Here is a 24,625-nt window from a genome sequence, read left to right on the forward strand (position 1 = left end):
CGGGGCTTGGCTGGAGAGGCTAAATGCCGGCGGACCGATAAGGACAGAGGACGGCATTCCGGCCGAGCTTGGGCTTCTGTTGGACTATTACCACCACCTCTATGCACAACTTTCCTTATAATCCATCTCACAACACAGTCAACGACACCCAACAGCCAGTCCCCCTTATGCGCGGGGCAAAGCGAAAACGTCTGGCAAAGGTATAAATGCCCTCCCTGCGCTGTCCAACAACACACTCACCGCCTCTCCCAGGCCTGCGACGCCTGCCACAAGAGCAAGCGACGCTGTGATGGAACAGGTCGGTATCTTCTCTTTTTCTGTATTTTGGAGTGTTTCTGACGGACAGCAACCAGCCCCGTGCAGCAATTGGTGAGTTTTGTTCAAACGCGACGACGGACACATCGTCTGAGGCAGGTGCAGCTACTTTGCATCGAAACAGTGCACGTACACCGATGCATCCGGCCGCCCCGTCCCTGCTCCGCATCGCTTCGACCCCACACGGGCAAGTCTGCTCGGCCCCCCGCCAATAGACAGCCGGTCACTCCCGTTTGCCCATCCTCCCCTCCAGCTGCCCCCGTCAGACCATGCCCGTTTCACCCAAAACCACAGACTCCTCCCACCGCCGTCCCAACCCTCAGCAGCCTCCTCGAGTGATCCTACCGATGACGATCGCAGAAATCCAAGAAAACGCTTCAGAAACGACCGTGGAATCGCCATCTCCCCGGACGATCTCGTTATTGATGGTCCAGTTACCACCTCCCTCGACCGTCCACGCGCAGTAGAACTCGACCCTGGCCTCATGCGAGAACTCACAAATCGTGTGTCTACTCTCTTTTCGTCTCTCCCCCTCTTTTTTCGTAACCCTTTTGCCTTGTTCAACAGTCTTTTTCGCACATTGTCACCCCGCCAGAGCAATCATCCACAAACCAACTTTTTCCTCAAATCTCAGTCACAATAGGGTCCCAAAGTATCTCCTCCACGCTGTCTGCGCTCTCGCGGCTCCATTGTCGAAGCAACCCCGCATACGGACAAATCCAACACGCTTTGCAGGAAGACCCTTTGCTCAAGAAGCACTCTCCCTCATGTTCGATGGCGCAGGTCGCCTCAAATGCGAACCAAACCTTGCCACCGCTCAGGCCCTCTGCCTCCTTCAGATGCACGACATCGTAACCAAGGAAAAGAACGCTTGTTGGACTTCTCGTTATCATGGTACTGTTCTTTCCTTTCCGTTAACTATATTGGGACTCCACTGACGAAACAAAGTAGATCTGGCTTTGCGAATCGTTGAAGCCCTCGGAGTTCACAGCCCGGAGCATCCTACTTTGACCCCAGTACCCTCTCCCGAATTTATCAGCGCTTCATTAGAGCGCGAAGCAATCCGCCGCATCTTTTGGTATATCCATCTCCTCGATCTCAAGGCTTCCATCTACTTCAAAAAGCCCACTACTTTTACCCAAGTCGAACTGCGCCTCAGGCTACCCGTTGATGAAACAAGTTTCGAGTTAGGGGTCCATTCCACGCTCCCAGGTAAGTCGTCCTACAATTACAGCCCCTCCTTTTCCAGGGATTTGGCGCCTTCGCGCATCTCGTCTTCTATTTCCACAATCACGTTTTTGCTTTCTTCTCTTGTTGCGTAAAAACGGCCTTTTAACTTGTCAATCTGTCGCTTTAGAATATCTTTACCTTCCGGCGGTAAGAACGCAGAACGCCTCTGAATTCGGTCATCTAGTTCGCATCATCACCATCTATGCCCAAGTGGAGTCCATCCTCGACGACTTTAATGGTCAGTTGGCGTTCTCTTTGTCCTCTTTCAATCGGTCCTAAACGCCCATCTGGCTCGCAGTACCATATCAAGATCCCGAGAGTCTGGCGAACACCAACAAACGCTTGTACGAGACGGAGCAAATCATGGAGGTATGATGAAGCAACGGCCCCTGTCCGCATCCGCGATCGTTTCGCTCATCAACTACCTATAGAACTGGGCTCGGACGCTTCCAGACCATCTCCGATTCTCCGAACAGAGCCTGCAAGTGCAGAAATCGATGTTTGAAACCAGCTCCAACACTGGCGCGTGGTGTTGGTGTTTGCTTCACGTTTACCATGCGTCTTGTGCGCTTGCTCTCAGCTGCGTCAGTGCTTTGTTTCACAGCCCGAGGAATGTCCGTCTGATCGTCTTGCAGGGGAGACAGCGGAACACTCGCGATGCGATAGTGGAACCTCTGTGGGCTCTGAACATGATTGACTCCATCCTCCGCATGATAGGCGATCGAGCGAAGAACAGTCTTCTCTGTACGTCCTTTTTCCTCGACCTCGTCCCATCCGACTGACGTATGCTACCCTCTTCGACAGTGGGTGCTGCACTCTGGGTAAACGTCTTTTCTTCCCTCCATCATCCAAGTCAACTAACCTAATCAATCTTGATTTAGTCGCTAATCAAGTACTGCAAGAGGGACGATCCGCAGGTTCGCGCCTGGTGTTCCGATTATGAAGAGTTCTTTGGGACGAGAATGGACGAGCTAGTGCAGGACTGGAGACCCGCACCCGTCGCCTCCTCAACGTCATCCTTATTCGGCCCCAGGACAATCTTCTTCTTCGATGCAGCAGCAGCAACAACAGCAATCACGTCCAACACATCGGTTATCCGACGCTCGACATCCTGGGAATGGGAGTACAGGACTGTCGAATCTGAGTTTGAACCACTCGACACGCCTGCCTCCCATTCAACAACACGGGGAAGGCTCGAACAATGGTAACGGCAACCATGGACATGGACATCGAACTTCGCCGAACACTTCGCCTGGTACATCTCATTCTTATCTGCACGGTCGGTACGTGGATGATGAGAAGAATGGAGGAGGAGGGGGCAAGAGCCACAATCACAGTGACGGCAACGGGCACTCTCAGGCTATCACGAGGCTTCCCCCTCCACATACGCTCAGTGAGCCGATGTCAGGGTCGACGAGTAGTACAGCGGCAGCGAGCAGTGCCGCGAGTGGTGCAAGTGGAAGCTCCTCGATCAAATCTGAGCAAGATGGAAACCGGGACGGACTTCGCGGACACGAGGCGTCAAGTTCTCAGTCTCATTCAGGTCCTAACCCCCCTTCCTCTTCGTCATCATCCTCTGGTTCTGGCGACAGAGAACACGGACTAAACGGTGTGGGGATGCAACATTCGAAGCGGTCACCCGTATTGGACACCCTTTCGTCATCGTCTACCTCGGGTCCTGGTTCAGGTTCACTTTCATCGAGAAACCACGGTGTCAACGGGACGCTTGGTAGTCTTGGAAGCGGGATCCAAGTAGGCAGTGGAGAGAATTCCCAGCCGCAATCGTTACCGTCACTCAAAGCGAGTGGGTTGCTTGATTGGAATAATGGGTCTAGGATGGGAGGAGGAGGTGGCGATAGTCTGAGAGACAGGGACAGGGACGCGCATCGCGAACGACAGCCCCATGTCGGACCGAACCCGCCACCTCGACGTTCTTCTCCTCGGAGATCACCACCCCCTTCGTCTTTGTCGACTTTATCGTCTACTTCTTCCTCTTCTCTCCCACCACTCTATCACAGCGGTGATGAAAGGACGGGGATGGGGGTGGGGATGGGAACCGCAGTGGGGGCGGGGGCGGCGACGGGCGCGCCGGTGGTTCCGCCGCTTGGGATGCCGGTTGGGATGAAGTGGCTGGCGAATGAATCTCGGTAGTGTGGAGTGACTTTTTGTCCTCGTCCGAGTTGTTGTTTTTATTTCTCATACCCTCTCCACCCTTTCTACTCGGACAGGTGTTCTACCCCCATTTTGCTACCCTCCCCCTCATGCCCTTCCTCTCTTGCAGCTGCCCTTGATGAGTGCTACCCCCTCCCTCCCTCGTCCCATGCTTTTGCTTGTACATTTAGCCCTCTACCTCCCTCCCCCAGTCGCCCAACCATCCCAACGAACGCACGTACTTACGACGATGCCCCCACGACGACGATTCAAGTTGCGACGTCTCCCTCCCTCGTTTCTCTTTTTTCATTTCTTGACACATCTGTACATCATTTGTTACTTATCTTGCAACTCTTTCCCTTTTTTTATGTCCATCTTTCGAACTATGAACCAACCCAAAGTCGTAATAATACCACCCTCGCCTTGCTTGCCTCATCCCTGTCATATCATAACTTACTTTATCTTATCCTGCCCGATTTTCTCTCCTCGCTTTCTTTCACGATTATCCGACCCTTCGTTCACCGCCGGCGACGCCCACGCCACACGCTCATTGTTCAGATGCGCACCTTGTATACCCCCCTCAAGTTGCAACACCCGATCCACTCGTTGAAATCCCCAATGGCCCGTGTCTGCTCTAGACTATCATATGCCGCTCCTTCCCTATTCCAATGACGCTGCTACGTTCTCGAAAAGGGCCGATGTACCAGTACGATTGATGTACTTATACCATAGCAGTATAATCCCTTGTGTACTTGTTCCTACTCGTCAAGTAAGTAGTTCAGCACCAGCACTCTTCTCTCTTATATTCGTTTTTTTGTTGTCTGTTAAATTGGCGGGATAGCTTTAGTTATGCGAGTATCTGTCTCCCGAAATGTAGACGTCACCCGTTAGATTCAGAAATAGGTCTGGATTGTAGAAGAACATGACATGGCGTAGAGCAATAGAAATGTGGTGCCTGTCCTTGGGATCTCTTGCCTACAATGCATCTGCAAATGCGATACGGGCTCTGTTGTATATAGTTGAGAGATACTGCTGTTTATTGGGAGTCCTTGGGATGTTGGTATGTAATCTCGTAGAATGCGATAAATGGAAAGTGGATGGATCATGGCTGGTATGTATGCCGGATGGGGAGAGAGGGTTCGGGAGACAACAGAGGGCGCTTAACGCAGCTTGCTGCGCCGAAACGCCCCGTCGTATGTAATTAGTCCTCTTCACGCTGAGCCAGGCTTCTTAAGGTTCCTATGCAACTCGTTGTGCACCAGCACGACTCGATCCAGGAGTTTGGTGACGACGGCGTCCTTGTTGCGGTCGTAGGACTCGTTGATCACTGCGAGCTTCTCTTCTGTTTCGCGGTCTACGGTGGATTGGGCGACGGAGGTTGTTCCTGCGTGCTAATTGGATTGGAAGTAAGTCGACGACAGAAGGATAGATAGACACAGATACGCACCGACGATTCGAACGCTCTGAACTCAGCCTCCTTCGCTTTCTTGTATTCCTCTATCTCTCTGGAAGCTTCCGCCCGGGCATCCTTCAACCTCTGTACTCGATCTGGAATTAATCGTCAGTTTCCGGTACATGTCCCACCGATGCCAGGCCAGGGACCCACTACATACATTGGCGAGCCTGTTGGACGATCTTGGCTGCCTCCTTCTCAGCCTCGAGGAGGGTTTGAATGCCTTGAGATTGCTGTGCTGACTATCAAAGGCCAATTATTCCGTTAGCTGTCTAATTTATGTGAGAACATTGTGGATTTACACACCATTTGAGGGAACGGTGGTGGTGGTACGTCGGAGAGGGGAGATGACGAGCGGGTTCAAACTCCGCGACAACCCACCATCGGAACAGTCGCGAGCCAGCGCCAAGTCTTTGCTTTTGTCCGTCTCTGTCGTTCTGCTTTTCCAGCGCTGGTACAGTCTCTTTGATTCACCTTCTTGGGAGGTCTTTTGCTGGGCTTATCTCTATGACATCGACCCCTAAGCTCGAGTGGATTACTCGACACCCTTACGGCTTTTCTTCATCATCTCTCGTTGTTTGGAAATCCCATTTCTGTAGCCCCAACTCGAACTCTCCCACAACTCTACGAAATCAGCTGCTGTCTTTCCTTCACGCCTCTATACGACTGGAATTCGACCTTGAGGCTGAACCGGCAGCTGTGCAACCCTGTCTCTTTTTCTCAGAATGCGTAATGGAACCCCTATTGTGCGAAGCCAAACACGGTGGATGAACTCATACTTTGAGAGCGCACAGAGAACTCTTACATACCTCTCCGTCGTTCTATCCCCTTAACACAGGACGGCCTTTTCGCCCTTGCTTTCGGCGGAGGATGACTACCCAACCAATCCACTGGCTCCCCCCTCGAAACCTTCCGGCACTTCCTCAAAACTGGGAAATCAAACTCGCGCGATAGGATTCGGCATGGTACACTATCCTGTCTCTCTTCTTGTATATCGTGTTTACCTAGGGTAGGTCATGGCAGGCCGTCATCACCTCACAGGCTTAATGAACCGTTACCAAAACTCACGCGATGATAGGCTCGACTTTCTTAGCTCTTTACAAAACCCGGTGATTGACTACGAGCTACCTTGAAGGGTCTTCCGATGAGATCCTGGTCGATCATCCTTGTTCTCAGATGGATCGTCCAACCGCGTGCTTGTGAATAGAAAGGGGTTGATATCATTTGCCACCACACCTTACTTCTTGGATCGTCTGCCAATGGATAGCATCACAATCGACCATTCGTCTCGTCGCTCTCCCTCTCGGATCCATAACGCTATGGGACACTATCCACACCGGTATCCACTTGGACGGACGGCCGTCCGACAGACTACAGCACGCGTTCGTTCTTCGCTCTTTCTTCTCCCGTGGTCTCAACAGCATTTTCGTTTGACACTGGCTGTCACGGTGCCTCATAACTTTCGGCATGACGGTATTCGACATTCGATGTTTGGGCTCTGTACGGTGTCTCGAGTGGGGACCACGTTATATTGATCGAAATGTCAATGTCAATTCAGAGTCCTCAGGGTCGCGCCTGGTATTGACATGCAAATGGTGGGCCAGATGGAATGATTCCATAATTAAAACCCTGACGTCTACTTGGTCGCGTGGCTCGAGGGTACATTTGTTATTGACGGGCCAATTTAATAACTCGGATGACAGTGTACACCTATAGCAGTGTTCTTTAGCTGCAACCATCCATTCAGACACGCTCGACGCCAGGCCTACTAGTATCAAGACCTCGCACCATTTCAATTTCAAATCGGTAATACCACCACCACTTGGTCAAGTGCATCGGCTCCGATCCTCCCGTTCTACACACACTAGCTATTCCCACAAACCCATCCCACTACTGGCATCACCTCCTAGTACGGTCGTCAACAAACCCATACCGAGGCTTCCTCATCCGAAGACTCTCATCCCATGCCCCCTCCCCTCCATTAATCCGATCCAGCCATTCCTTCTCAGCTTCTTCTTTCCCCTCCGGGGATCTGGAATCTAGGGGATACGGTTCGAAATATACAATCTTGGGCTCCGAGAAATAAAACTTTTCAAGTGCTGCTTTCTCGGAGATCATACGATAGAGTCCTGTCCCGCATCTCATCGGCGGGGGAGCCATTCCAGGGTGGAGAAAGAGCTTCTCCAGTGTTCGAGGGAAGGTCGGACGCTCCACGTTCGACGATTGTTTATTCTCGCTGTTCCCTGTGGGCTGCTGCGGGGGTGGATGAAGTAAATCTTTGAGCGCCCGAATTGTCCTGCCTGCATTCGAATCTTGTTCGAGATACAAATGCGTAAGATGTGGTGCGAGCTTCGTGATAGACGGGATGAGTGTGCTGTGGCGAAAGGAGTTCCACGGGAACATGGCGTCTGGATGTGTGAGTTTGAGCCTGCGCAACGTTGGGATGCGGGGGAGTGAAGGGATGAAATCTTCGAAACCTGACTCAAAAGGCCCTTCGAGGGTCATTTCCTCCAGGCGATCCATGGGGACGGGGAAGAATATGAGGTCTCGATATAGAGGCATGCAGATGTGGAGTATCCTGACGGTAGAGGCCACGAGAGTGAGGACTCGCATGATGGCATGGACAACGAGCTCTCCGAAATCCGCAAGGATGTCTTGCTTTTAACCTAGTGTTAGCCTGATTTCCAGGAAGGAGATTGACTGACCAACTCACCGCTTCAGGACCAGGCTTTCTATCGCATACATTGGGTTTGTAAAATTCCTGCAAGAGTGGCATATCTGCGTCCGCATTGTCCTCGCTGTCGGTCGAGATGAAGAGGAAGTTGACGTGGGCGGGTTGGCCTTCCGGCCTTTCTTCAAGGTAACGAACGAATCTTGCCAGTTGGAGGGTGCCTCTAATGGCCACTGACCTGTCCCTGTAGGCCTCCGAGGCAGCGTGGAGTCGACGCGAGACCAGGGAGAGTGAGCGCCCAGTTGACCCATCGTCAACGCAGGCCAATTCGCTTATCCGCATCCAAAGTTCTTGAGGCAATTCCATGACGACCTGTCCGAGAGTATCGCAGGATGATGGTAGGTTGAGAAGTGAACGGGCCTGACGAAGGCTGCCGCAGAGGACTGAATCCAATGGAGGCGGTGCTGTAGCCAGCCAGGTCGGCAATAATAGGGTCTACTACAGACGATTAGACTACAGAAGTCCAATATTACTGCGACAATTTGTAGAATAGTCCTTCACATTAAAGGGGCGAGCATTGAGCGTTGGGTATCCAGTACTACCGCCTCTCGCGGCTGCCTCCACCGCCGACTTTCATTCCCACTGTCCTCCAAGCCTCTCATCCAACCACGGGCCCTTTTTACTTTCTTCCTTCAGCCCCCATCCTATCCTTGAACCTTCTTCGCGAATCTGGGATCAACCCGCCTTTGACTCTCGTCCCATACCCCCAATCCCCCGTTAACACGATCCAACCACTCCAGTCGACTCCTTTCTCCACCGGGACACAGCGGTTCCGGCAGGCCAAGTGGAGGACAGGGCCTAGGATCGAAAAAGACCAACTTGGGTTCCGACAAGCACAATTCCTCTAGAGCACGCCTCGCCGAATAGGTTTGCTCGTACGGCAGCCCAGACAAGAGACAGTTTCTCTCCGTTGTTCCGCCATGGAAAAAAACCTTCTGCAAGGTCGGCGGGAACCCCGCTCGATTCGCGTCCTGTCGTCCTGAGCGGAGCAAAGAGCGTATTTGTAGGATGGCGCGAGAACCGTATGGGAAGCGCATAGTTTCGAGGTAAAGATGGGTCAAATTGGAGGCGACTTGGGAGATTGAAGAGACGAGATTGCTGAAATGGTGCTCTGATGTTGACACGTCCACAAACGTTATCTTGAGATGGCGCAGGTGTGGAAATGAAGGTAACGCGAAGGGAGGTCGGAAGGCTTCGTTGAATGGCCCCTCAAGAATCATCTCCTCGAGGCTGTCCATCTGAACAGGGAAGAAGATGAACTCTCTGAATATCCAACCCAGGCAAACGTGTAGAATCTTCAGCGAAGATGACACACATCCCAATACACGCGTAACGGCGTGTATCGCCAGTTGCTCACCGTCCTCCAGGATTTGTTCCTATGCTTCCATCAGAATTTGAAGACGAGGATACGAAATCAGAGCATACTGAAGTAGGTTCGTACGATTGGTGGTACATTCCTGGCTTGTATAGATCCTGCAAGTCGCCCAAGGTGTCCTCGATCGATGGAGTGCAGATGTACAGGAATTCCACTCGACGACGGGTTTTGGGCAGGGATTCCAGATAGCGGACGAGCTTTGTGAGCTTCACTCCATCACTTATGGCAATAGATCTTAGTTTGGAGACTTCTGAGACCCCAGCCATTTGGCGCGACACCAATGCCAAGGAGCGCCCTGTATATCCGCCGTCGGTGCATGCCAATTCACAGATGTGCATCCAGATTTCTTGCGGGAGTAGGTCCATGCTGAATGTGATATAAAGGGACACCGGTAAGGGAAAAATGTGTAAAAGATGCTCTCGAGAAAAGAGACCAAGGAGATCAAGGAGAAAGTCAAAAGCAAAGCGTGGGCCACGCGTCCGTTGGCAAGCTCAATGATCGCGCAGCTTTCCCCATTGGGTCTGCGACCTGCCGTAAGTGGATCCAGGGTTGGTCCAGGGACCAGGAGTGTACGAGTGGGGGTGGGCAACATATAGTAACTACGGTCAAGATAGAAGGATGAGATCTAATTGAGCGTCACAACGTTGGGGCGCCAAGCTAATGGCTTATCCGCAATGAGAGGCATAAGCTTGCTGAGATCACCATACATTTGGACTGCTGAGACTTTATTCTCCTCGGGGTTCTGCGTGGAGACCATCAGTCTACGAAGATGTACGAAGCACCGTGACTATCTTTGACTTACCCTTAAATCTCTCGTCAAAACGGCAGAATAATCGACGGTTACTGGGGTGTGCACCCCGATGACATATGTTGTCTCCCACTGCCAGATGAAATGAGTAGGTGTGGATATAACTGGCGAGCACGTTAGTGATCACATTGACAAGTCTCTGCAGAAGCTTACGGTTCTTGATGCTGCAAACTTTGTGTCACTACCGTCCTTTATTGTGTGTGCGACTGAACTTACCATTGGTCATGCTTTCCGATGGATGTCATCCATGAGAAGGCATGCTTTGACTTGTCTTGTCAGTTGGTGGAAAGTGACCCAAAGTAAACACCGCGTCATCTGAGAATAGGTCTGCAGCGGCATCAGGATCCTTTGCCTCGAGTGCTAAAGCAATCTGAGGGTCGTTTGAGACTACGGTACGACACTGCCCGAGAACCAAAAATACAAACCTTTTCTACCCAATCCTGTGCTCGTTCATAGTCAGGACTGCTGGCAAGAAGAGCGTCAGCGGAGGCTGGTACTTCCCAGCGCATGGTTGGAGTGAAGAAGGGTGAAGTTGAACCGAATTCTCCTCACCAGCTTGAATTTATAACGAGTCCACCATGCAGAACGACCTCGGATATTCAATCCGCCACTGCCATTTTGAAAGACTTCCCCTGTCTTCTCAATTGGCGGGAAGAGACAGACTAAAGTGACTGCATCAGCTTTGTGTTGGCTTACTGTAATACTCCACCGACGCTTCCCGCTCAAGTGTCACGAAATCCGTCTGCCAGTGGCGTTGTAAGTAGACATAGAAGATACCATAATTTGGACAAGGTCCCACCAGGCTCATCCGCTTTACCCATTCCTTTCCATGCCCGTGGTCGACGTTCGAGTCCTGAGAAACTAGTGGGGTGCGGGCCAGTCACTGGCAGATACTCCGGGGCCTTTTGGCCACAGAAGTCCCCAGTATGCGCTACTCAAGGTGCATTGGCAACGGGCGCCCGGTCACCTTCCCCGCCAATCCCGCCATCCACCCGCACATCTGTAGTCACGTAAGGGCAAAGGTTGCTCAGAACCCGGGACCAAAAGGCCCCGAAACGCATACTTCAAAAAAAATGTGCCAGGTGACCAATGACCATAACCCATGCGGCTAGTGTTCTTTTTAAAGGGAGTGGACATGGACTGACTGACACACCTGCGAAGAATGGCGTTGCAGAACGCCACCTCCTTTTCGGATAGGGAAGTCGAAGCTGCATGTGACGAAATTCAGTAGACGGTGGTAATACGGTATACATCAGGGTCACTTGAGCAGCCCTATTGAGTTGCAGAAATTCACTAACTACCTTCCAACTTCCCTGTGTAAAGATAGAACTGCCAACGCTCAGGGGCGAGAATCAAGGGTAGGAGAACTGGAACCTGCAGAAGCCTGACACTTTGCGAGGAATGGAGCAGTTTGCCCGTACACAGTCATCGCCCTCGCCTTCGAGTCCTTTGTTAAATAGTAAATTCGAGCAAAACCGAAGGGATGGAGGAGCGTCATACCTGAGGACGTTTATCTACGGCGATCATCCACGAGACGAATTGTGGCTCTTCTTCCAGGAAGTGGAAGGTGCCTTCGACGTGGAAGATTATCTGCGTCGATAAAAGGTGGGCTGAGGGTTTGTGTTCATCGGCAAGGGTTCTCTAAACTCTGTTGTACGGACGTCACACACCAGAGTTCACCCTGTAATTAAGTTATCAATGATGGGCCATGGCGAAATAGAAGAAAGGCGGTCTGAGGACACTCACGAGAATTCTGCTTTCAATATGGCCTTGAAGAGCCACTCATGGAACTCGCGAAGGGCATCTGCGCCGACGATGGGCGGAATGGATTGGAAATCAAGTGTTGCTTCCTCAGTGTCTTCGAACACCAAACTAACATATCCAGGATTTTTGCGCTCGAAAGCGCTCAGGGCCTGGTTGGTATACACAGTCATCTTTTACCATTTCTCCAGGGCCAGAGAAGGGAGACATACCTTCTTGATCCAAGCCCTCGGTAACTGCAAGTCCGCCCCCAAAATTGCTGAAGAAAATTGCGCGGTGTCAGAGAACTTCATGGATAGCAAGCGGCCGTGAAGAGTGAATGAAGACAGGATGTCTAGCCTGGGTCACGCACGCTCCCTTATCTATGCTCTGAAGGGCTGCAGATGGGAATGACAGAAGTCTCTACCATTGGTGCTAAATATAATACAAGGTCTCAATTCACATTGAAGAAGTCGATGGCAATGCGAACGTGTCTCCTGAAGCCATGTGACATATACAGCGGAGGGCGGGGTGCGGTTGGATGGGTGGGTGTGACAGCAGAAGTTCAATCGGTGGTAGCAGCTTTCTGAAGACCAGGGCACGGTCCCGAGACTGCCTCACACTGCCTCCACAGAGGCGTCCAATCTCCGCCTAGCTTGGCGTACTTGACTCTCCCCTGCAAATACCTGAGTGAAAGAACTCAAAAGCCAAACAGGAAGACGTACCAATGGTGTCTTCTCTGCAGTGTATGAAACATCAATGACGACCGGGTCTTTGTCTTTGAGGGTGCTTGTGAACACCACCTGGAATGAGAGATGGGTCGCTGTAACTTCGGCTAATAAAGATGACCTTTAGTTTTGTAATGTGGTGGGTCGAAGGGTGCAGTCGCGTACCGGATTTCACTCTGGATGTCGTGAACCCGGTGGTTAAGACTTCAGACTGCGGGAAAGTAATTACGATGCTTACGCAAAGTCCAACTTGTCGATTGAAGCATAGAGCCATCCATAGAATAGTTTAAGATCCTTGGAGCCAGTGATAACACCAAGGCCAGGTGCATCGAGCGTTGCCGTGTCTTCGTAAATCAGGTGAACTATGTTTGCGTCCTTGATTTCGAGGGCATTGAGGACCTGGAGCCGCAACCGACAATCAGTATAAGGGGAAGTAGAAGGAGATCACAGCACTCACCGTTTGAATCCAGCCCTTCGCAACACCAAGGTCTATCAGCGATGCACCAGCCGACCTCGCAAATTCCAAAGAATCAAGGAATTTCATTCGGGATGAGTGACTGCGGGATAGATACAAGAGCTTGAAGGCGGTTTGGGAGTGATGGACAGCACGGCTTAGAGCCTGTATTTATCTACCCCCAGAGGCTGCGTGGGATTGGATGATACTACGGTCGATTGACGGCTGGGAAAGGGACGAGGAGATTAGCAAGGATCAAAATGTATTTGACAGATGAGACGTACTCCTCGAGGTCAAACGGGTCAAAGATTCGACAGCTCGTATCGAAGGTGGCTCCGATGGGTATTATAAATCTGTCGAGGACCAAACGCTCGGGTCCCTGGAGTGGCATTAGACCTCCACTATCCCTAGTACTGGTTCAATGCCTTACTGATTGGCTCGCCAATTCAGCGTTGTTCGACCCGACTCCGCGGGGGTCCTGCGACACGCCGTTGAGTTGCGCAACTAGCCCTTGTTTTCTCGGATAGTGCGCCCAGGTTTCTCTAAAGCGGGAACCTGTAGCGCTAGAAGTATGGGTAGATCTGCTCGGATATGGTTCAACTGAGGGCCATGGCGTCAGGTGTCATTTCCGAGAGTCAACGTCGCGGAATTGGCGAAGGCATTACAGCAAGTTGGTTGCTAACAATCTATCGACGGAGTTGGCCGTAGAGCACGTTTGGTGGTGGTTGCGTTGCAGCCCAGCTGGCGACGCGAGCGACTGGTCGCTATTCGGACATGTGGGAACTCCGGATCTTTCCGGTTAACTGGGCGCTTAGCACATAGTGCGCCGAGCGCTCATTGTAATTCGTAACTGAGGCGGCCGAGTTTGAGAAAGTTAGGACATTTTTACTCCAAACATCAAAGTGCAATTTATTCAAAGCTGTATCGGACTGCTGTGAGCTAATTCATGGTTTTAGCGGCTTGCGCTGGGAAAGGACCGGACACTTCCTCGCACTTGGCCCACAAGGGCATAAGTTCTCCGCCTACCGCCTTCCCATATTTCACTTTTCCCTTCAATAAAGCAAGTTAGTAGTCTACTCATACATGGATATACGGAATTGCCTACCAGTAGATCCTTCTTCGTGTCAAAAGTAGAAACCACAACAACAGAGTCTGTGTCCTTGAAGTCAAATTTCACCTCGATGTCCATCGCCAAGCCAGTTGGACTAATTTTTGCTGAGAGTCCTTTCAGTCAGTTCTACTCTAAGAACAATTTAGTGAAAACTATGAACCTACCGGATCTCACGCTACAGAACTTAGAACGATGTGAGCGAAGTAAAGTTGAAGACATTTTGAGGCGGCTACGTACACAATGGCCATCTGGACAATGGAGCGAATAATCCACACATAAAACTGTTTGATGGCTTCTAATCCTTCTATGCGAGGCAGCCCCGGAAGATCCATAGTAGCTGTGTCCTCGAAAAACAGCTCCATGGCTTTGGGGTCTTGGCCTTCAATGGCGTTGAGGGCCTGGAATTTTCGAACAAAGGGCCGTTAGCTTTGCTGATAATAGAACGGGGGTGCATATAGTGCAATACCGTCTCGATCCAAGCCTTCGACATGTCAAGGTCTACCTGAGATAGACTAGGCGGAATCTCCAAAGCATCGAGTAGTAACTTCATTGTGGGTTGAGTGAGTGGTCAGGAATGAAGGACGCCAGTGCGCTCTGAGGTTATCGCTGCTCACCCCAGCCTTAAAAGGACTGTACCCGTTTGAGGAGTTCTAACTTTGAATGACACTGTCATATCCTACTCCCAAGTGTAGAGGCCACGAGACATACCCTTCACAACGCCACATGTAATTGAAGCACAAGCATGATCGATAAGCAGATAATTTTAATCAATACCCAGGTGAAGCCCTTGAGGCTGTAACAGAGTTGTGTAGCTCTGAGTGGGTTGAATCCGACTTGAACTTCAAAGCAGTTGTCATCCAGCACTTAAGCCACCCCCAGGCAAGCTCATGAAGGTGTGGTGCTTGAGTCGCCGTTGGAGACAATCAGATTATCGTGAGTTTGGAGCGAATCGCAAGGCAATGCAGAGCCTGTCAGGAAGCAACAAGACATGGGAGGTAGGCTGAGATAGGTGAGTCCCGAATCATGCTCTATCACGTTGGCTAGCCACAGCCAAGAAGGAGAGAATAAAAATACTTTAGACGCAACACCCATGAGGAAGGCACCTGAATGCATTTCAATGTGTCCTGTGACTTCAGGCTACCCCTTAGTCACAGTGAAAAACCCCCCTGGGATCTTCCGCGTTCCTCCTGTCTTTGCCTGGGTGTTTCTGCAAAAGAATGGGATTCTACGTACTGTCCGAAAATCGCACTTGTAATCTGGTATTATCTGTGTGTTCCCAGAAAATCAGTACCAGGAGTCTCAATGAGGAGAGCCCGGCGCTCGGAGGAGCACATGCACGACGTCGTCGGATCGCGCGCTTCACGGGCCGGCGGGGAGCAGTTGGTCACAACAAAGCCACGTATGTCCGAGTATCCCGCACCAGACATGTCTGACAGCAACCACGAGCCCCTACGTCGTCCCTGTTGCTAAACGAAAATACTCCCTATCTTTTCCGGTTCATACTGCTCTGGCTGCATCGTCTTGGATGCAAGACTTATCATTATCTGTCTGCACCTTTGTACCAGTACCCTTTGTTAATTGCGTTGTGTAAGTCCTGTTTTGATTTTGGTCTCCCTGTCATCGCCTTTTTTTATCACTAATGTTCACATTAGAATCACAGAATTCTGCTGTCCCCAGCACACCCCGCCCGACGTCCATCCCGCCATCTTAGTCTGCGCCTTTGTTTTTCACCTGGCCTCCCAAGGCTTAGTCATCCAGCGTATCGATACGCCTGCTGACCAATGCCAAGACCATGGCCGACCAGTTGCGATGACGTCAGTCAAAGCCGCAGACCAGCTTTTGCGGTGATGACTGACGTCATTCCTCTGGGAGTCTCAATGTAGCAGCACTTCTCCGAGTGCATCAGTCAGGTGCGAAATTGTTTTCATTGAATAACTAACCGTATTCTACAGGTACTCTATTATCTGGTTTCGACGACCATTCGAACCAGTCCACGGCCAACGCCGGCCAACACCGAATCTCGCCACACCGGCTATTGGCAGTTTCCGATTTCGGCGCTTCCTCAAAGGACAACACGGCAGCAACGGGAGGGACTGGGATAGGTAGAGGAGGTGGTGCTCGACTCATTCGAGGCTCCCCTTTGCCATTGTCGAGGCATCCACGTCACCCGCATGAGGAAGCTCGATAGGAGGGTGGTGCTCGATTCTTTCGAGGCACCCTTCGCCATCGTCGAAGCATCCACGTCACCCGGATTGGAAGAACCTCGACAATTTGTACAATTTGGTACTGATAGCTTCCGAATCAATTCACTTTTGGGCGCTATGTATAGGTCTGACTGAGGCTGTGATATTACAACGTTACAGCTGTCTAAATCTGTGTATGTGAGAGAGTGTGCTCACTCTCTTTACCTGGGTCCCCCGTCGATGTCTGCCGCTGGTCCTTCTCTTGCTGATATATCCCTTCTATTGGTTTCGCAGATAGCTTCAGGTGTAATGTAAGTACTTTGACCGCCGGTTTGAAGTGCTGTCTTTAAACTAACCAGCTGTTACTTGTAGATGCCTTCAAACAAGAAGATCCCTTGCGAGCCATGCACCCAGTGCAATGGTCGCCTACGGAACCCACTAACTGTGAAGAAACACCGGGAACGACGCGAAGCCCTTGAGCAAGCTTCCGCATCTGCAGCTACGATAGGCCAAATGTTACTGGAAAGTCAGGTTGCCTCGACCAGCACTGCTTCAAGCAGATTGACGCCTGAAGACGATTCAACCTCATCAGGCGACACCTCGACAGCATCAGGAGAGGAGGGTTCGAGTTCTTCTTCCGACAGCACTTCTTCGGGGCAGTCAGTGTCGCGGGAGTCCTCTCGAAGAACGACCTCCCGGAGGACACGGTCACCGTCGCCAGCCGTTTCACCCAGTGGCGAGGGCCAGCTCCAGAGCAGTTCATGCGAAGACTCAGATGTATTTCGTCCATCGAAAAGAGCAAGGCTTGATGACGACCCTAATTCGGAGGTGAGTTGGTACCATCATGTTACGGTGTTGAGGGTACTGACTTGCCACGAGGACATTGGTGCAGACAATGACCGACTCGGACTGGATGTAACACCAGAAGATGGGACGACAAGCTCCAGCGAGGAGTCAGAGGATGAAACAATGGAAAGCGATAGACGAGCTATAGTGATAGAGGAAAGGGTGCCTTTTCAGCAATGTGCATCCAGCGATGAGATCGATGAGAGGGGAAGTCACGATGGAGGAAATGATGATGAGGTGCAGGTGGCAGCAGGGCAGCCGGATGACGAGGAGGACAACGAAGAAGAAGAAGAAGAAGCAGCGCGGATAGCAGCACAGCAGCGGGAGGAGGAAGTACAGGAGCAGCTAGCAGACGAGCCACAGGTACTGCCAGCTCAGAACCCAGGAGAACAAGACCCAACATTGCAGGACGAGCAAGAGGAGGATCCCTACCGGTCCCAAATCCAATATGTCCTCAATGCGCAAGATATAATCAACCGCATCCGTGCTGCATCCCTCGACAACGACAAACTTCCCCCCAAGGTACTCCATCGACTGCGTAATCCACGTCGACCACGGACGACTGGCGACCTCCTTACACCCGATGAACGCACCTGTCTTCAGCTTTATATATCGCTATCACCATACCCTCAAGATGCCTATATATCTGCACTCGATGTCATTGTCGATAACTTTGGGATGGAGAAGCCGCTATCCTTGTACAAGGTGCGGAAGCTTGTTGAAGATATATCGGGGGTCGTCCCAGTGTACGACGATATGTGTGTCAACTCGTGCTATGCCTTTGTTGGACAATTCGCCGACCTCGACCACTGCCCACATTGCAACGAACCACGATGGAATCAGACGGCACTTGCACAGACTGGTAAGAAGATACCACGACAGAGGCAGTGCACGATCCCATTGGGTCCACAATGCCAGACACTTCGGGCATCGGAGGAAGGGGCAGCAGCGATGAGCTATCGTCACCGCAAAGTAGAGGAGCTTCTACGTGACGGGGTTGGGAAGTACGATGACATGTGGTGTGGGGAAGACTTGTTGGACCTTACGGAGGAGCTTCAGCTGACGGACGACGACATTACTGTGGGGTTCTCACTCGATGGGGCTCAACTATTCCAAAATAAGAAATCAGACACCTGGATTGGGATTTGGGTCATTTACGAGTACGACCCTATGGTGCGGTACAAGCGAAAGCACGTCCTTCCCGCAGTCATCATCCCTGGCCCCAAAAAGCCAAAGAACCTCGACAGCTTCCTCTTTCGAAGCTTCTACCACCTTTCTGCACTCCAAAGGGAAAACAACGGTGCTGGTATTCGCGTGTACAATCGTGCTAAAGATCAAGTGGTCAACTCACGAATCATCTTCATCACGGGGACTGCTGATGCAAAGGCGCTGGTTGAGCTGGATGGACGGGTTGGACACCATGGTGCGCATGGGTGCAGGGTTGGGTGTGAGATGAAGGGTCGTCACAAGGGGTCTGGACACTACTATGCAGCCCATCTGCGGCCCAACAACTACAACGTTGAAGGGTGCATGCACGGGGACTATGACTTCACACAAGTCCCGACGCGGTGCTCCGTCGAGAAGTATGAGGACGATCTCAAAAGAGTAGTTGAATCGGAGGACCAGGCTGCGTACGAGGAGAACCGAAAAGAAACCGGCATTTCCAAGCCATCAATCATATCTGGACTCCATCCAAAATGCATACTTTCGCCCCCCAAGTGCTTTGGTCTCGACATTATGCACCTCTTCTTCCTCAACATCACGGAATTCTTTGCGTCCTTGTTTCGAGGGAAGCTACGGGTTGAAGGAGACGACTTGAAGAGTAACTGGAGGTGGAGGAAGCTCATTGGTACGGTATGGAAGGAGCATGGCAAGTTAATTGTTGCAGCGCTCAAACACTTCCCCGACGATTTTGAACGGCCACCTCGTGATCCAACAGAGAAGATGAATAGCGGATACAAAGCAATGGAGTGGCACCACTGGTTCTACAACCTTGGGCCTGCCTTCTTCCGCTTGTTCCTTCCTGCTGACCTTTGGGAGCACTTCTGTGGACTTGTTCGCGCCGTCAGACTTCTCAAAAACCGCGTTATTACTCCAGAGAATATTCAGGAGGCTCAACAACTCATCAACACGTTTGTGCGTGATTTCGAGTTCAAATACTATGGGCGCAACCCAGATCGGCTCCACTTCTGTCGTCCATCTCTTCATACTCTCCTTCACGCGCCGTCCGAGGTGGTTCGCTTTGGTCCAGGGGCGTACACAGATCAGTACCTGATGGAGAGGTCAATCGGGGAGCTAGGTGGGGACGTTCGACAGCCGGGTACCCCTTTTGCAAACCTTGCGCAGGTGGCCGTTCGGAAATGCCAGATCAACTCCATCACAGCACTGTACCCCGAGTTCAGAAAAGAACAGGACAAGCCCTCGAGATATGCCACCGATTTGGGAGATGGGTACATGTTCCTTCCTGTTCAGGACCGTATTGCGCGAGAGGTGGATGGGGAGCTGGGAGACTATCTGAAGGAAGAAATTGGATACAGCAAGATCAGACGATTCGGACGGCTACGGCTCCCAAATGAACAGGTGGTCCGCAGTCGGTTCTCTGAGGATCGAAAGCTGAGCGAACAGACACGGATTTCGAGAATGGTAAAGGTACGTATGATATTGGTCTTAGCTCAATGCTACCCATGCTTATAATGATGTTAAGCTTCTTATTAATGGAGAGACCTACTACGGGGAGGTCCAGCTCTATTTCAGAACTCGTGCGTTGGAACCACGTGCATTGGTACTTCTCTTTTCCACACCTGATCGTGACCTCTGGGAAAGATCAAAAAAAACACTATGGGCATGCACAAAGCTGGATCCTCCGCATGGCCTCCGCATCGTTGAAGTTTCCCAGATACAGGCTTTGGTTTCAATGCAGCCACTTCCTCCGCTCCCTGGCGAGCCTGAGGGACGTTGGTTCCCGGTAGAGAAGTCCTTTCTGGAAGGCACATATCTTCCCCCTGATATCGAGGACGAAGAAGAGATTTAGGGCTGTGCAGAATGTATATAAATGAGGGAATCCAATTACTTTATTTGCTTGTATTACCCAATCAAAATTCTTTTTACGACGTGTGCATGTGATGTTCAATAATTCTTATTCCTCTTCCTACTACAAGGCGGCAACATGGAGCAAAACAACGCAAGCGACATTGAAATGACCAGTCCCAGCAGTAGTCCAGACCAGCATTCCAATGATGAAACAGGAAACACGAGTCCAAGTCATGGATGGAAGTTCCAGGAATGGAACAGTGACGACGAATCTCTCTTTGAGTTATATGTTAGGGCAGAAACATCTGTCTGCTACTGTGGGATATGCAATGCAGCATCGCCTAGGCTCAAGGCATGCATTAGGAAAGAGGGGATAGAGAAGGGAGAGAATGATTCGGGTTCGGAATCATCTGTTATCCGTGAAACTGATACAGATGGAGAGTTTGGAATGATGGTGGGCGTCTATTTATTCTGTAAACTGTTGGCACTAGGTGGATAATACTGACTATGTATCGGTACAGGAGATTCAGGCAGTCATGAAGGAAATCCGATGGAAAAGAAGAAATCTCCGCCACCCCAGTCAAGCTCATAAAGAGAACATCCATGACATTTTGGACGAGATCGAAAACAATATCAGCCATACCTTGATCAAAAAAGTGAAGATCATACAAAACGAGGGGGAATTAGGGGGAGAAGTGTTGAAACAAAGCTTGGATGACGTTGAGGGAAGGCTGGATATGCTTAAATACAAGCGCCGCCGCCTTGAGTCGCATATTATGTGTCGGCGTCTATTTTTTAATGATCCCGAACTGGCTCTTAGCGCCCAAGTTTAGTTTTAATTAAAAATCTATTATAACACTCTGGCACACCACATTCAGCTCTGTGGGAAGGTCAGCAGAGTTTTACAGGCGAGACGGTGCTCTAGGAACCTTAGAAGAGAAGAATCAAGTCATGTGATGATGGCGCCTGTCAAGTGGGCAGATTTTTTTTTCTTCGCCTGGACTCCCTTGTGCTCGTACCACAACCATGAATGGACTCTCTCATTCTCACTTTGGTGGACATGGACTCAGACTGCCTGAGCTTTCCGCTCCTTCCAATAGCTCCAATATGGTACGTTTATCGAGAACTAATATGCTTGACACGTACTGATGCGGACGTGTAACGCGACGCGTCCACGGACATTGCGCACACAAAATATAGCCTTATCAACATTCAGAAATTCATATGGATGACGCGACTTACCATGTCTCTCTTCCGTATCGCCAACTTTGGACCGCATACAATACCATGAAAAGCCGTGCTGAGCATGCCGAGAAGTTTCTTGAAAGTGAACGGTACTGTGACTTTATCCCGTCCTTCGCGTGCATATATTGATTCTTTCTTGGTTCTAGCGAGCATAATAGAAACCTTCAGGACATTATCAAACTCTTGAAGTCATCGATCCCCTTGGCTCCCGCATCTGTTCCGTCTACGACTTCTCCCACACCCGCCTCGGCGACTTCAACATTCACACCGCTTTCTCCCAATCTTCCAGATATCCCCGCTGGACTCGACCCTCTAGTCACCTTTGGCCTTATTTTACTCAAGCTTGCGCCACCCATCCCGGGTTCTCCCCCTCCCATATGCGAAACATTCCGCTTCCGTAAAGATTTCAGCGAATTCTCATCCTACCGTGGTGTGCAGTCGGAGCGAGGCATTGCTGTGAAGCCTCACGAGTATCTCACAGATGAGAACGGGGAGTATGTTGGAGATGAGGAAGTCTCCGCTGCTGCAAAGTCACTGAAGCAGATCTTCGCCTGGAGCTACAACGTCTGGTTGGAACCAGCCAAGTTTAGCTTGAAGGGCGATCCCTTTGTTGAGTATTTGCGTTCACGCATGTACCAGCTTCATCCATATTTTGCTTACTGCGACAACCATTGGAAGCTGGAGCATTTTGCGACGGATAAGTACGCAGATTGGAGTCGGAAGGATGGTCCGATGTTTAAGTGCTCCCGTGAGTGACTTTTCATATTCCTATCTCTCTTTTTACCTCTATTCACACCTATCCCTATGTATAGGTAATCCTGTCATCCCCGTTCCCCTTCCTCGTCTTGGTGAAACCATCGAGACTCGGGTCCGAGTACCTGTCAAGCGCGACCGAGATTCAGATGATGAAGACCTCAACAATACTGAGATCAAGCGACGTAAAAAGGAGAAGAAGGAAAAGAAAAGAAAGGATAAGGAGGATAAGGGTAAGAATCGAGCTGAGCCTTCTGGTGTCGCTGTAACAGCATCATCGACACCTTCGCAAGGTACGCCTTTGATGGAAGCCACCACATTACTCTGCTGATTCTCGTCTTATAGGCCCTTCCATTGCAGTTGGCCAGCCACTGGCTGCAACAGCACCAGAAAACATGTCCAGGCCAAGCGTCACCACGTCCAACGACACCTCCAAGGTTACTGCCGCCCCGTCCAACAGCGTTGAGATCACTGCTACCCCATCCAACGCCACCTCCACGCCTACTGCTACCCCATCCAACGAGACTTCGGTGCCTGATACTACCCCACCCATTGATACACTGAAGCTTTTGACATCCAGCGTTACGAATACAGATGTTGATCGTATGTTGTCTTTTCTCTCTATGCTTGAAATGATTTACCGACTCAATTGCTAGAACCTATGACGTCTATGAGTAATCATTTCGACATCAACGGTGGGGGATTTCATTTTTTTGTTTAAGATTGTCAAGGCCTCGCTGATAACCAATGGTTTTGTATCTTAGCCACGTACCCACTTTTTGCAGGCTCATTTACAATGGCAAATGCTGATGACACCGCATCGTTGAAGCCAACGCCAGATGGCCTTGATGCTAGTGTCGCTCTCGTATCAGTAACACCACCTTCTCCTCATTTCTCTCCTTCACCTCGACCCTCGCTTGGAGCAGCTTCCGTGTCACCCGCGCTTGAAGACCCTGCTTCAGGAACAGCTCATGTTTCCGGGACTGCTAAGGCGACTAATCTCGGCTTGACTCCTCTGCCTGCTTTAGAACGCAACACTCCTGCCTCTGGATCGGATTTTAAGCGCTCGATTTTCTCCTATGGGTCAGGCGGAGCTTCACAAACTGTCTCAAAGCCCTCTACTCGGCCTGTAACTTCTTCTCACTCGTTATCTGCTTCTCGCCTTCTCTCTGGTTTGAAATCTTCGACAGTCGAAAGCGAAACCAGCACCGACGCCAGTACTACTCCGAAGGCTTCTGAGTCTCTCCAGAGCCTTGAAGTTTCTGGCAATGACAACGATGATATCTACGGTGATAGTGCTGCGGTACTGACTTCTGGAACTTGTCGCAATGCCTTTGGATGCTAACCGATCTTGACACTGTCTCAGGTTGGCGATGTGGATTTATTCAACGATACTACGCTAGAACGAGCCACCAACGCCGCTGCGCCACCCTCTCTTTCTGACGTCGACGATCTGGATGATGCCGTCGTAGACCAAAACCATCAAGATTCTGAACCATCTGTGGAACAGTCTTCTGGTGATCTTTCTACAAATGCAAGCTCTTTGTTGACGTCTGGATCTGCTCCCTCCGACTCTGGATCTAGTACTAACAGCACTCAAAACACTGGTTCGCCGCCGAACGGGACTTTTGACAAAGCGCTATCGCCGCTATCTCCAAATGTGGTTCAGAATATCACTGAACCACCTGAGGCCCCCTCTGCTCCTCCTCGCCATCGACTTCGAAGGGAGAATGTTTTGTAAGTGGTGCACGTACTTTTTTCCTTTGTGTTGCTCTAACATGGATGCTCGCAGCGCCAACTTTACGGTACCACCACCAGCGCACGAGGTTCGCGCAACCACACCACCAGCGGAACCTACGACCAAGTCTGCTCCTGCCAAGTCGAACGAAGCGGAGGATGTGGGTATCGAGGATGTTGGAGACGATGGAGATGGTGCAGGGGAGGAAAACGAAGGAGAGAAGAAGGATGCTGGGAAAGGTAAAGGGAAGGGAAAGGCTAAATCGGGTTCAAAGAAAGCGTCATCAGAGAAGTTTGAGACGGTTCCCGATAAGCATCCGAATACACCGAGGTATGTGTATTTGTTCATCTCTATGCCCCTTATTAACGATTCCCTGTATCATTCAGATCTCTTTATCTCGCCGATTATATCACACAGAATGGGCCTGTCACGAAGACCGTATTCAAGGCTATTTGGGATAACATTGATAAGAAGACTTTAAGCGTACGTCTTGTCGTCTATTGAATAGTCTCCATTTCACTCAATAGGCTGCCTTTAGGAGTACAAAAAGCGTTCTAACGATATCAAGAAAGGTACCCGCACCTCTGGTTCAGCATGAAGATATGTTTTCCTCAAGTGAACATCTTTTTCCGTAAGTCTTCTGGCATATGTCCGATTTGGTACTGACCCTAGTATCGCTTTTAGTGGCCCGGAAATCCCCAACTCTTCCCGTACAATCCCAGACTCGACTGCTT

General features: G+C 50.8%; 9 protein-coding genes across 9 annotated transcripts; 3 read left to right on the forward strand and 6 right to left on the reverse strand.

Moving 5' to 3' along the window:
* Positions 1-101: 101 nt before the first annotated feature.
* Positions 102-3,696, forward strand: CC1G_11570 (hypothetical protein; the record flags this gene model as incomplete). Its single annotated transcript, XM_001831521.2, has 13 exons — positions 102-200; positions 253-298; positions 354-369; positions 421-818; positions 883-1,209; positions 1,267-1,527; positions 1,730-1,783; positions 1,844-1,914; positions 1,977-2,129; positions 2,181-2,289; positions 2,350-2,366; positions 2,427-2,462; positions 2,521-3,696. The coding sequence occupies 13 exons, from the start codon at positions 102-104 to the stop codon at positions 3,694-3,696; spliced, it is 2,763 nt and encodes a 920-aa protein (XP_001831573.2).
* Positions 3,697-4,586: 890 nt separating this feature from the next.
* Positions 4,587-5,497, reverse strand: CC1G_11571 (hypothetical protein). The gene is made up of 4 exons (XM_001831522.2): positions 5,456-5,497; positions 5,310-5,391; positions 5,144-5,244; positions 4,587-5,087 (listed from the first exon to the last, which is right to left on the reverse strand). Exons 1-4 carry the CDS (start codon positions 5,456-5,458, stop codon positions 4,908-4,910), a joined length of 366 nt encoding a protein of 121 aa, XP_001831574.1. The 5' UTR covers positions 5,459-5,497; the 3' UTR covers positions 4,587-4,907.
* Positions 5,498-7,048: 1,551 nt separating this feature from the next.
* Positions 7,049-9,620, reverse strand: CC1G_11572 (hypothetical protein; the record flags this gene model as incomplete). The annotated part of the gene is made up of 4 exons (XM_001831523.2): positions 7,049-7,807; positions 7,863-8,315; positions 8,585-9,256; positions 9,306-9,620. The coding sequence occupies 4 exons, from the start codon at positions 9,618-9,620 to the stop codon at positions 7,049-7,051; spliced, it is 2,199 nt and encodes a 732-aa protein (XP_001831575.2).
* Positions 9,621-9,880: 260 nt separating this feature from the next.
* On the reverse strand, positions 9,881-10,572 carry CC1G_11574 (hypothetical protein; the record flags this gene model as incomplete). The annotated part of the gene is made up of 6 exons (XM_001831525.1): positions 9,881-9,997; positions 10,058-10,167; positions 10,217-10,227; positions 10,280-10,323; positions 10,371-10,433; positions 10,489-10,572. 6 exons carry the CDS (start codon positions 10,570-10,572, stop codon positions 9,881-9,883), a joined length of 429 nt encoding a protein of 142 aa, XP_001831577.1.
* Positions 10,573-11,402: 830 nt separating this feature from the next.
* On the reverse strand, positions 11,403-12,117 carry CC1G_14866 (hypothetical protein; the record flags this gene model as incomplete). The annotated part of the gene is made up of 5 exons (XM_002910843.1): positions 11,403-11,510; positions 11,564-11,673; positions 11,734-11,744; positions 11,810-11,976; positions 12,037-12,117. The coding sequence occupies 5 exons, from the start codon at positions 12,115-12,117 to the stop codon at positions 11,403-11,405; spliced, it is 477 nt and encodes a 158-aa protein (XP_002910889.1).
* A 251-nt stretch (positions 12,118-12,368) lies between these two features.
* CC1G_14867 (hypothetical protein) lies at positions 12,369-13,075 on the reverse strand (the record flags this gene model as incomplete). The annotated part of the gene is made up of 5 exons (XM_002910844.1): positions 12,369-12,479; positions 12,529-12,638; positions 12,697-12,707; positions 12,770-12,930; positions 12,989-13,075. 5 exons carry the CDS (start codon positions 13,073-13,075, stop codon positions 12,369-12,371), a joined length of 480 nt encoding a protein of 159 aa, XP_002910890.1.
* Positions 13,076-13,924: 849 nt separating this feature from the next.
* CC1G_11576 (hypothetical protein) lies at positions 13,925-14,646 on the reverse strand (the record flags this gene model as incomplete). The annotated part of the gene is made up of 5 exons (XM_001831527.2): positions 13,925-14,035; positions 14,091-14,200; positions 14,261-14,271; positions 14,334-14,494; positions 14,563-14,646. The coding sequence occupies 5 exons, from the start codon at positions 14,644-14,646 to the stop codon at positions 13,925-13,927; spliced, it is 477 nt and encodes a 158-aa protein (XP_001831579.2).
* Positions 14,647-16,519: 1,873 nt separating this feature from the next.
* CC1G_11577 (hypothetical protein) lies at positions 16,520-20,156 on the forward strand (the record flags this gene model as incomplete). The annotated part of the gene is made up of 4 exons (XM_001831528.2): positions 16,520-16,585; positions 16,652-17,107; positions 17,159-19,774; positions 19,830-20,156. The coding sequence occupies 4 exons, from the start codon at positions 16,520-16,522 to the stop codon at positions 20,154-20,156; spliced, it is 3,465 nt and encodes a 1,154-aa protein (XP_001831580.2).
* Positions 20,157-21,442: 1,286 nt separating this feature from the next.
* On the forward strand, positions 21,443-24,489 carry CC1G_11579 (hypothetical protein; the record flags this gene model as incomplete). The annotated part of the gene is made up of 10 exons (XM_001831530.2): positions 21,443-21,489; positions 21,547-22,148; positions 22,213-22,446; positions 22,499-22,756; positions 22,810-22,848; positions 22,918-23,456; positions 23,520-23,890; positions 23,946-24,221; positions 24,278-24,374; positions 24,430-24,489. The coding sequence occupies 10 exons, from the start codon at positions 21,443-21,445 to the stop codon at positions 24,487-24,489; spliced, it is 2,523 nt and encodes an 840-aa protein (XP_001831582.2).
* Between the last annotated feature and the right edge of the window lie 136 nt (positions 24,490-24,625).

The sequence above is a fragment of the Coprinopsis cinerea genome (genome assembly GCF_000182895.1).
Source record: "Coprinopsis cinerea okayama7#130 chromosome 7 map unlocalized cont3.7, whole genome shotgun sequence".
Classification (NCBI taxonomy): Eukaryota; Fungi; Basidiomycota; class Agaricomycetes; order Agaricales; family Psathyrellaceae; genus Coprinopsis; species Coprinopsis cinerea.

What these genes read in the sequence shown, in the direction of transcription:
- CC1G_11571 (XM_001831522.2), bottom strand. An exon ending in CGTCCAACAGGCTCGCCAAT is followed by an intron (nt 5,245 to 5,309) that starts GTATGTAGTGGG and finishes GATTAATTCCAG; the next exon opens with ATCGAGTACAGAGGTTGAAG. An exon ending in TCAGAGCGTTCGAATCGTCG is followed by an intron (nt 5,088 to 5,143) that starts GTGCGTATCTGT and finishes CAATCCAATTAG; the next exon opens with CACGCAGGAACAACCTCCGT.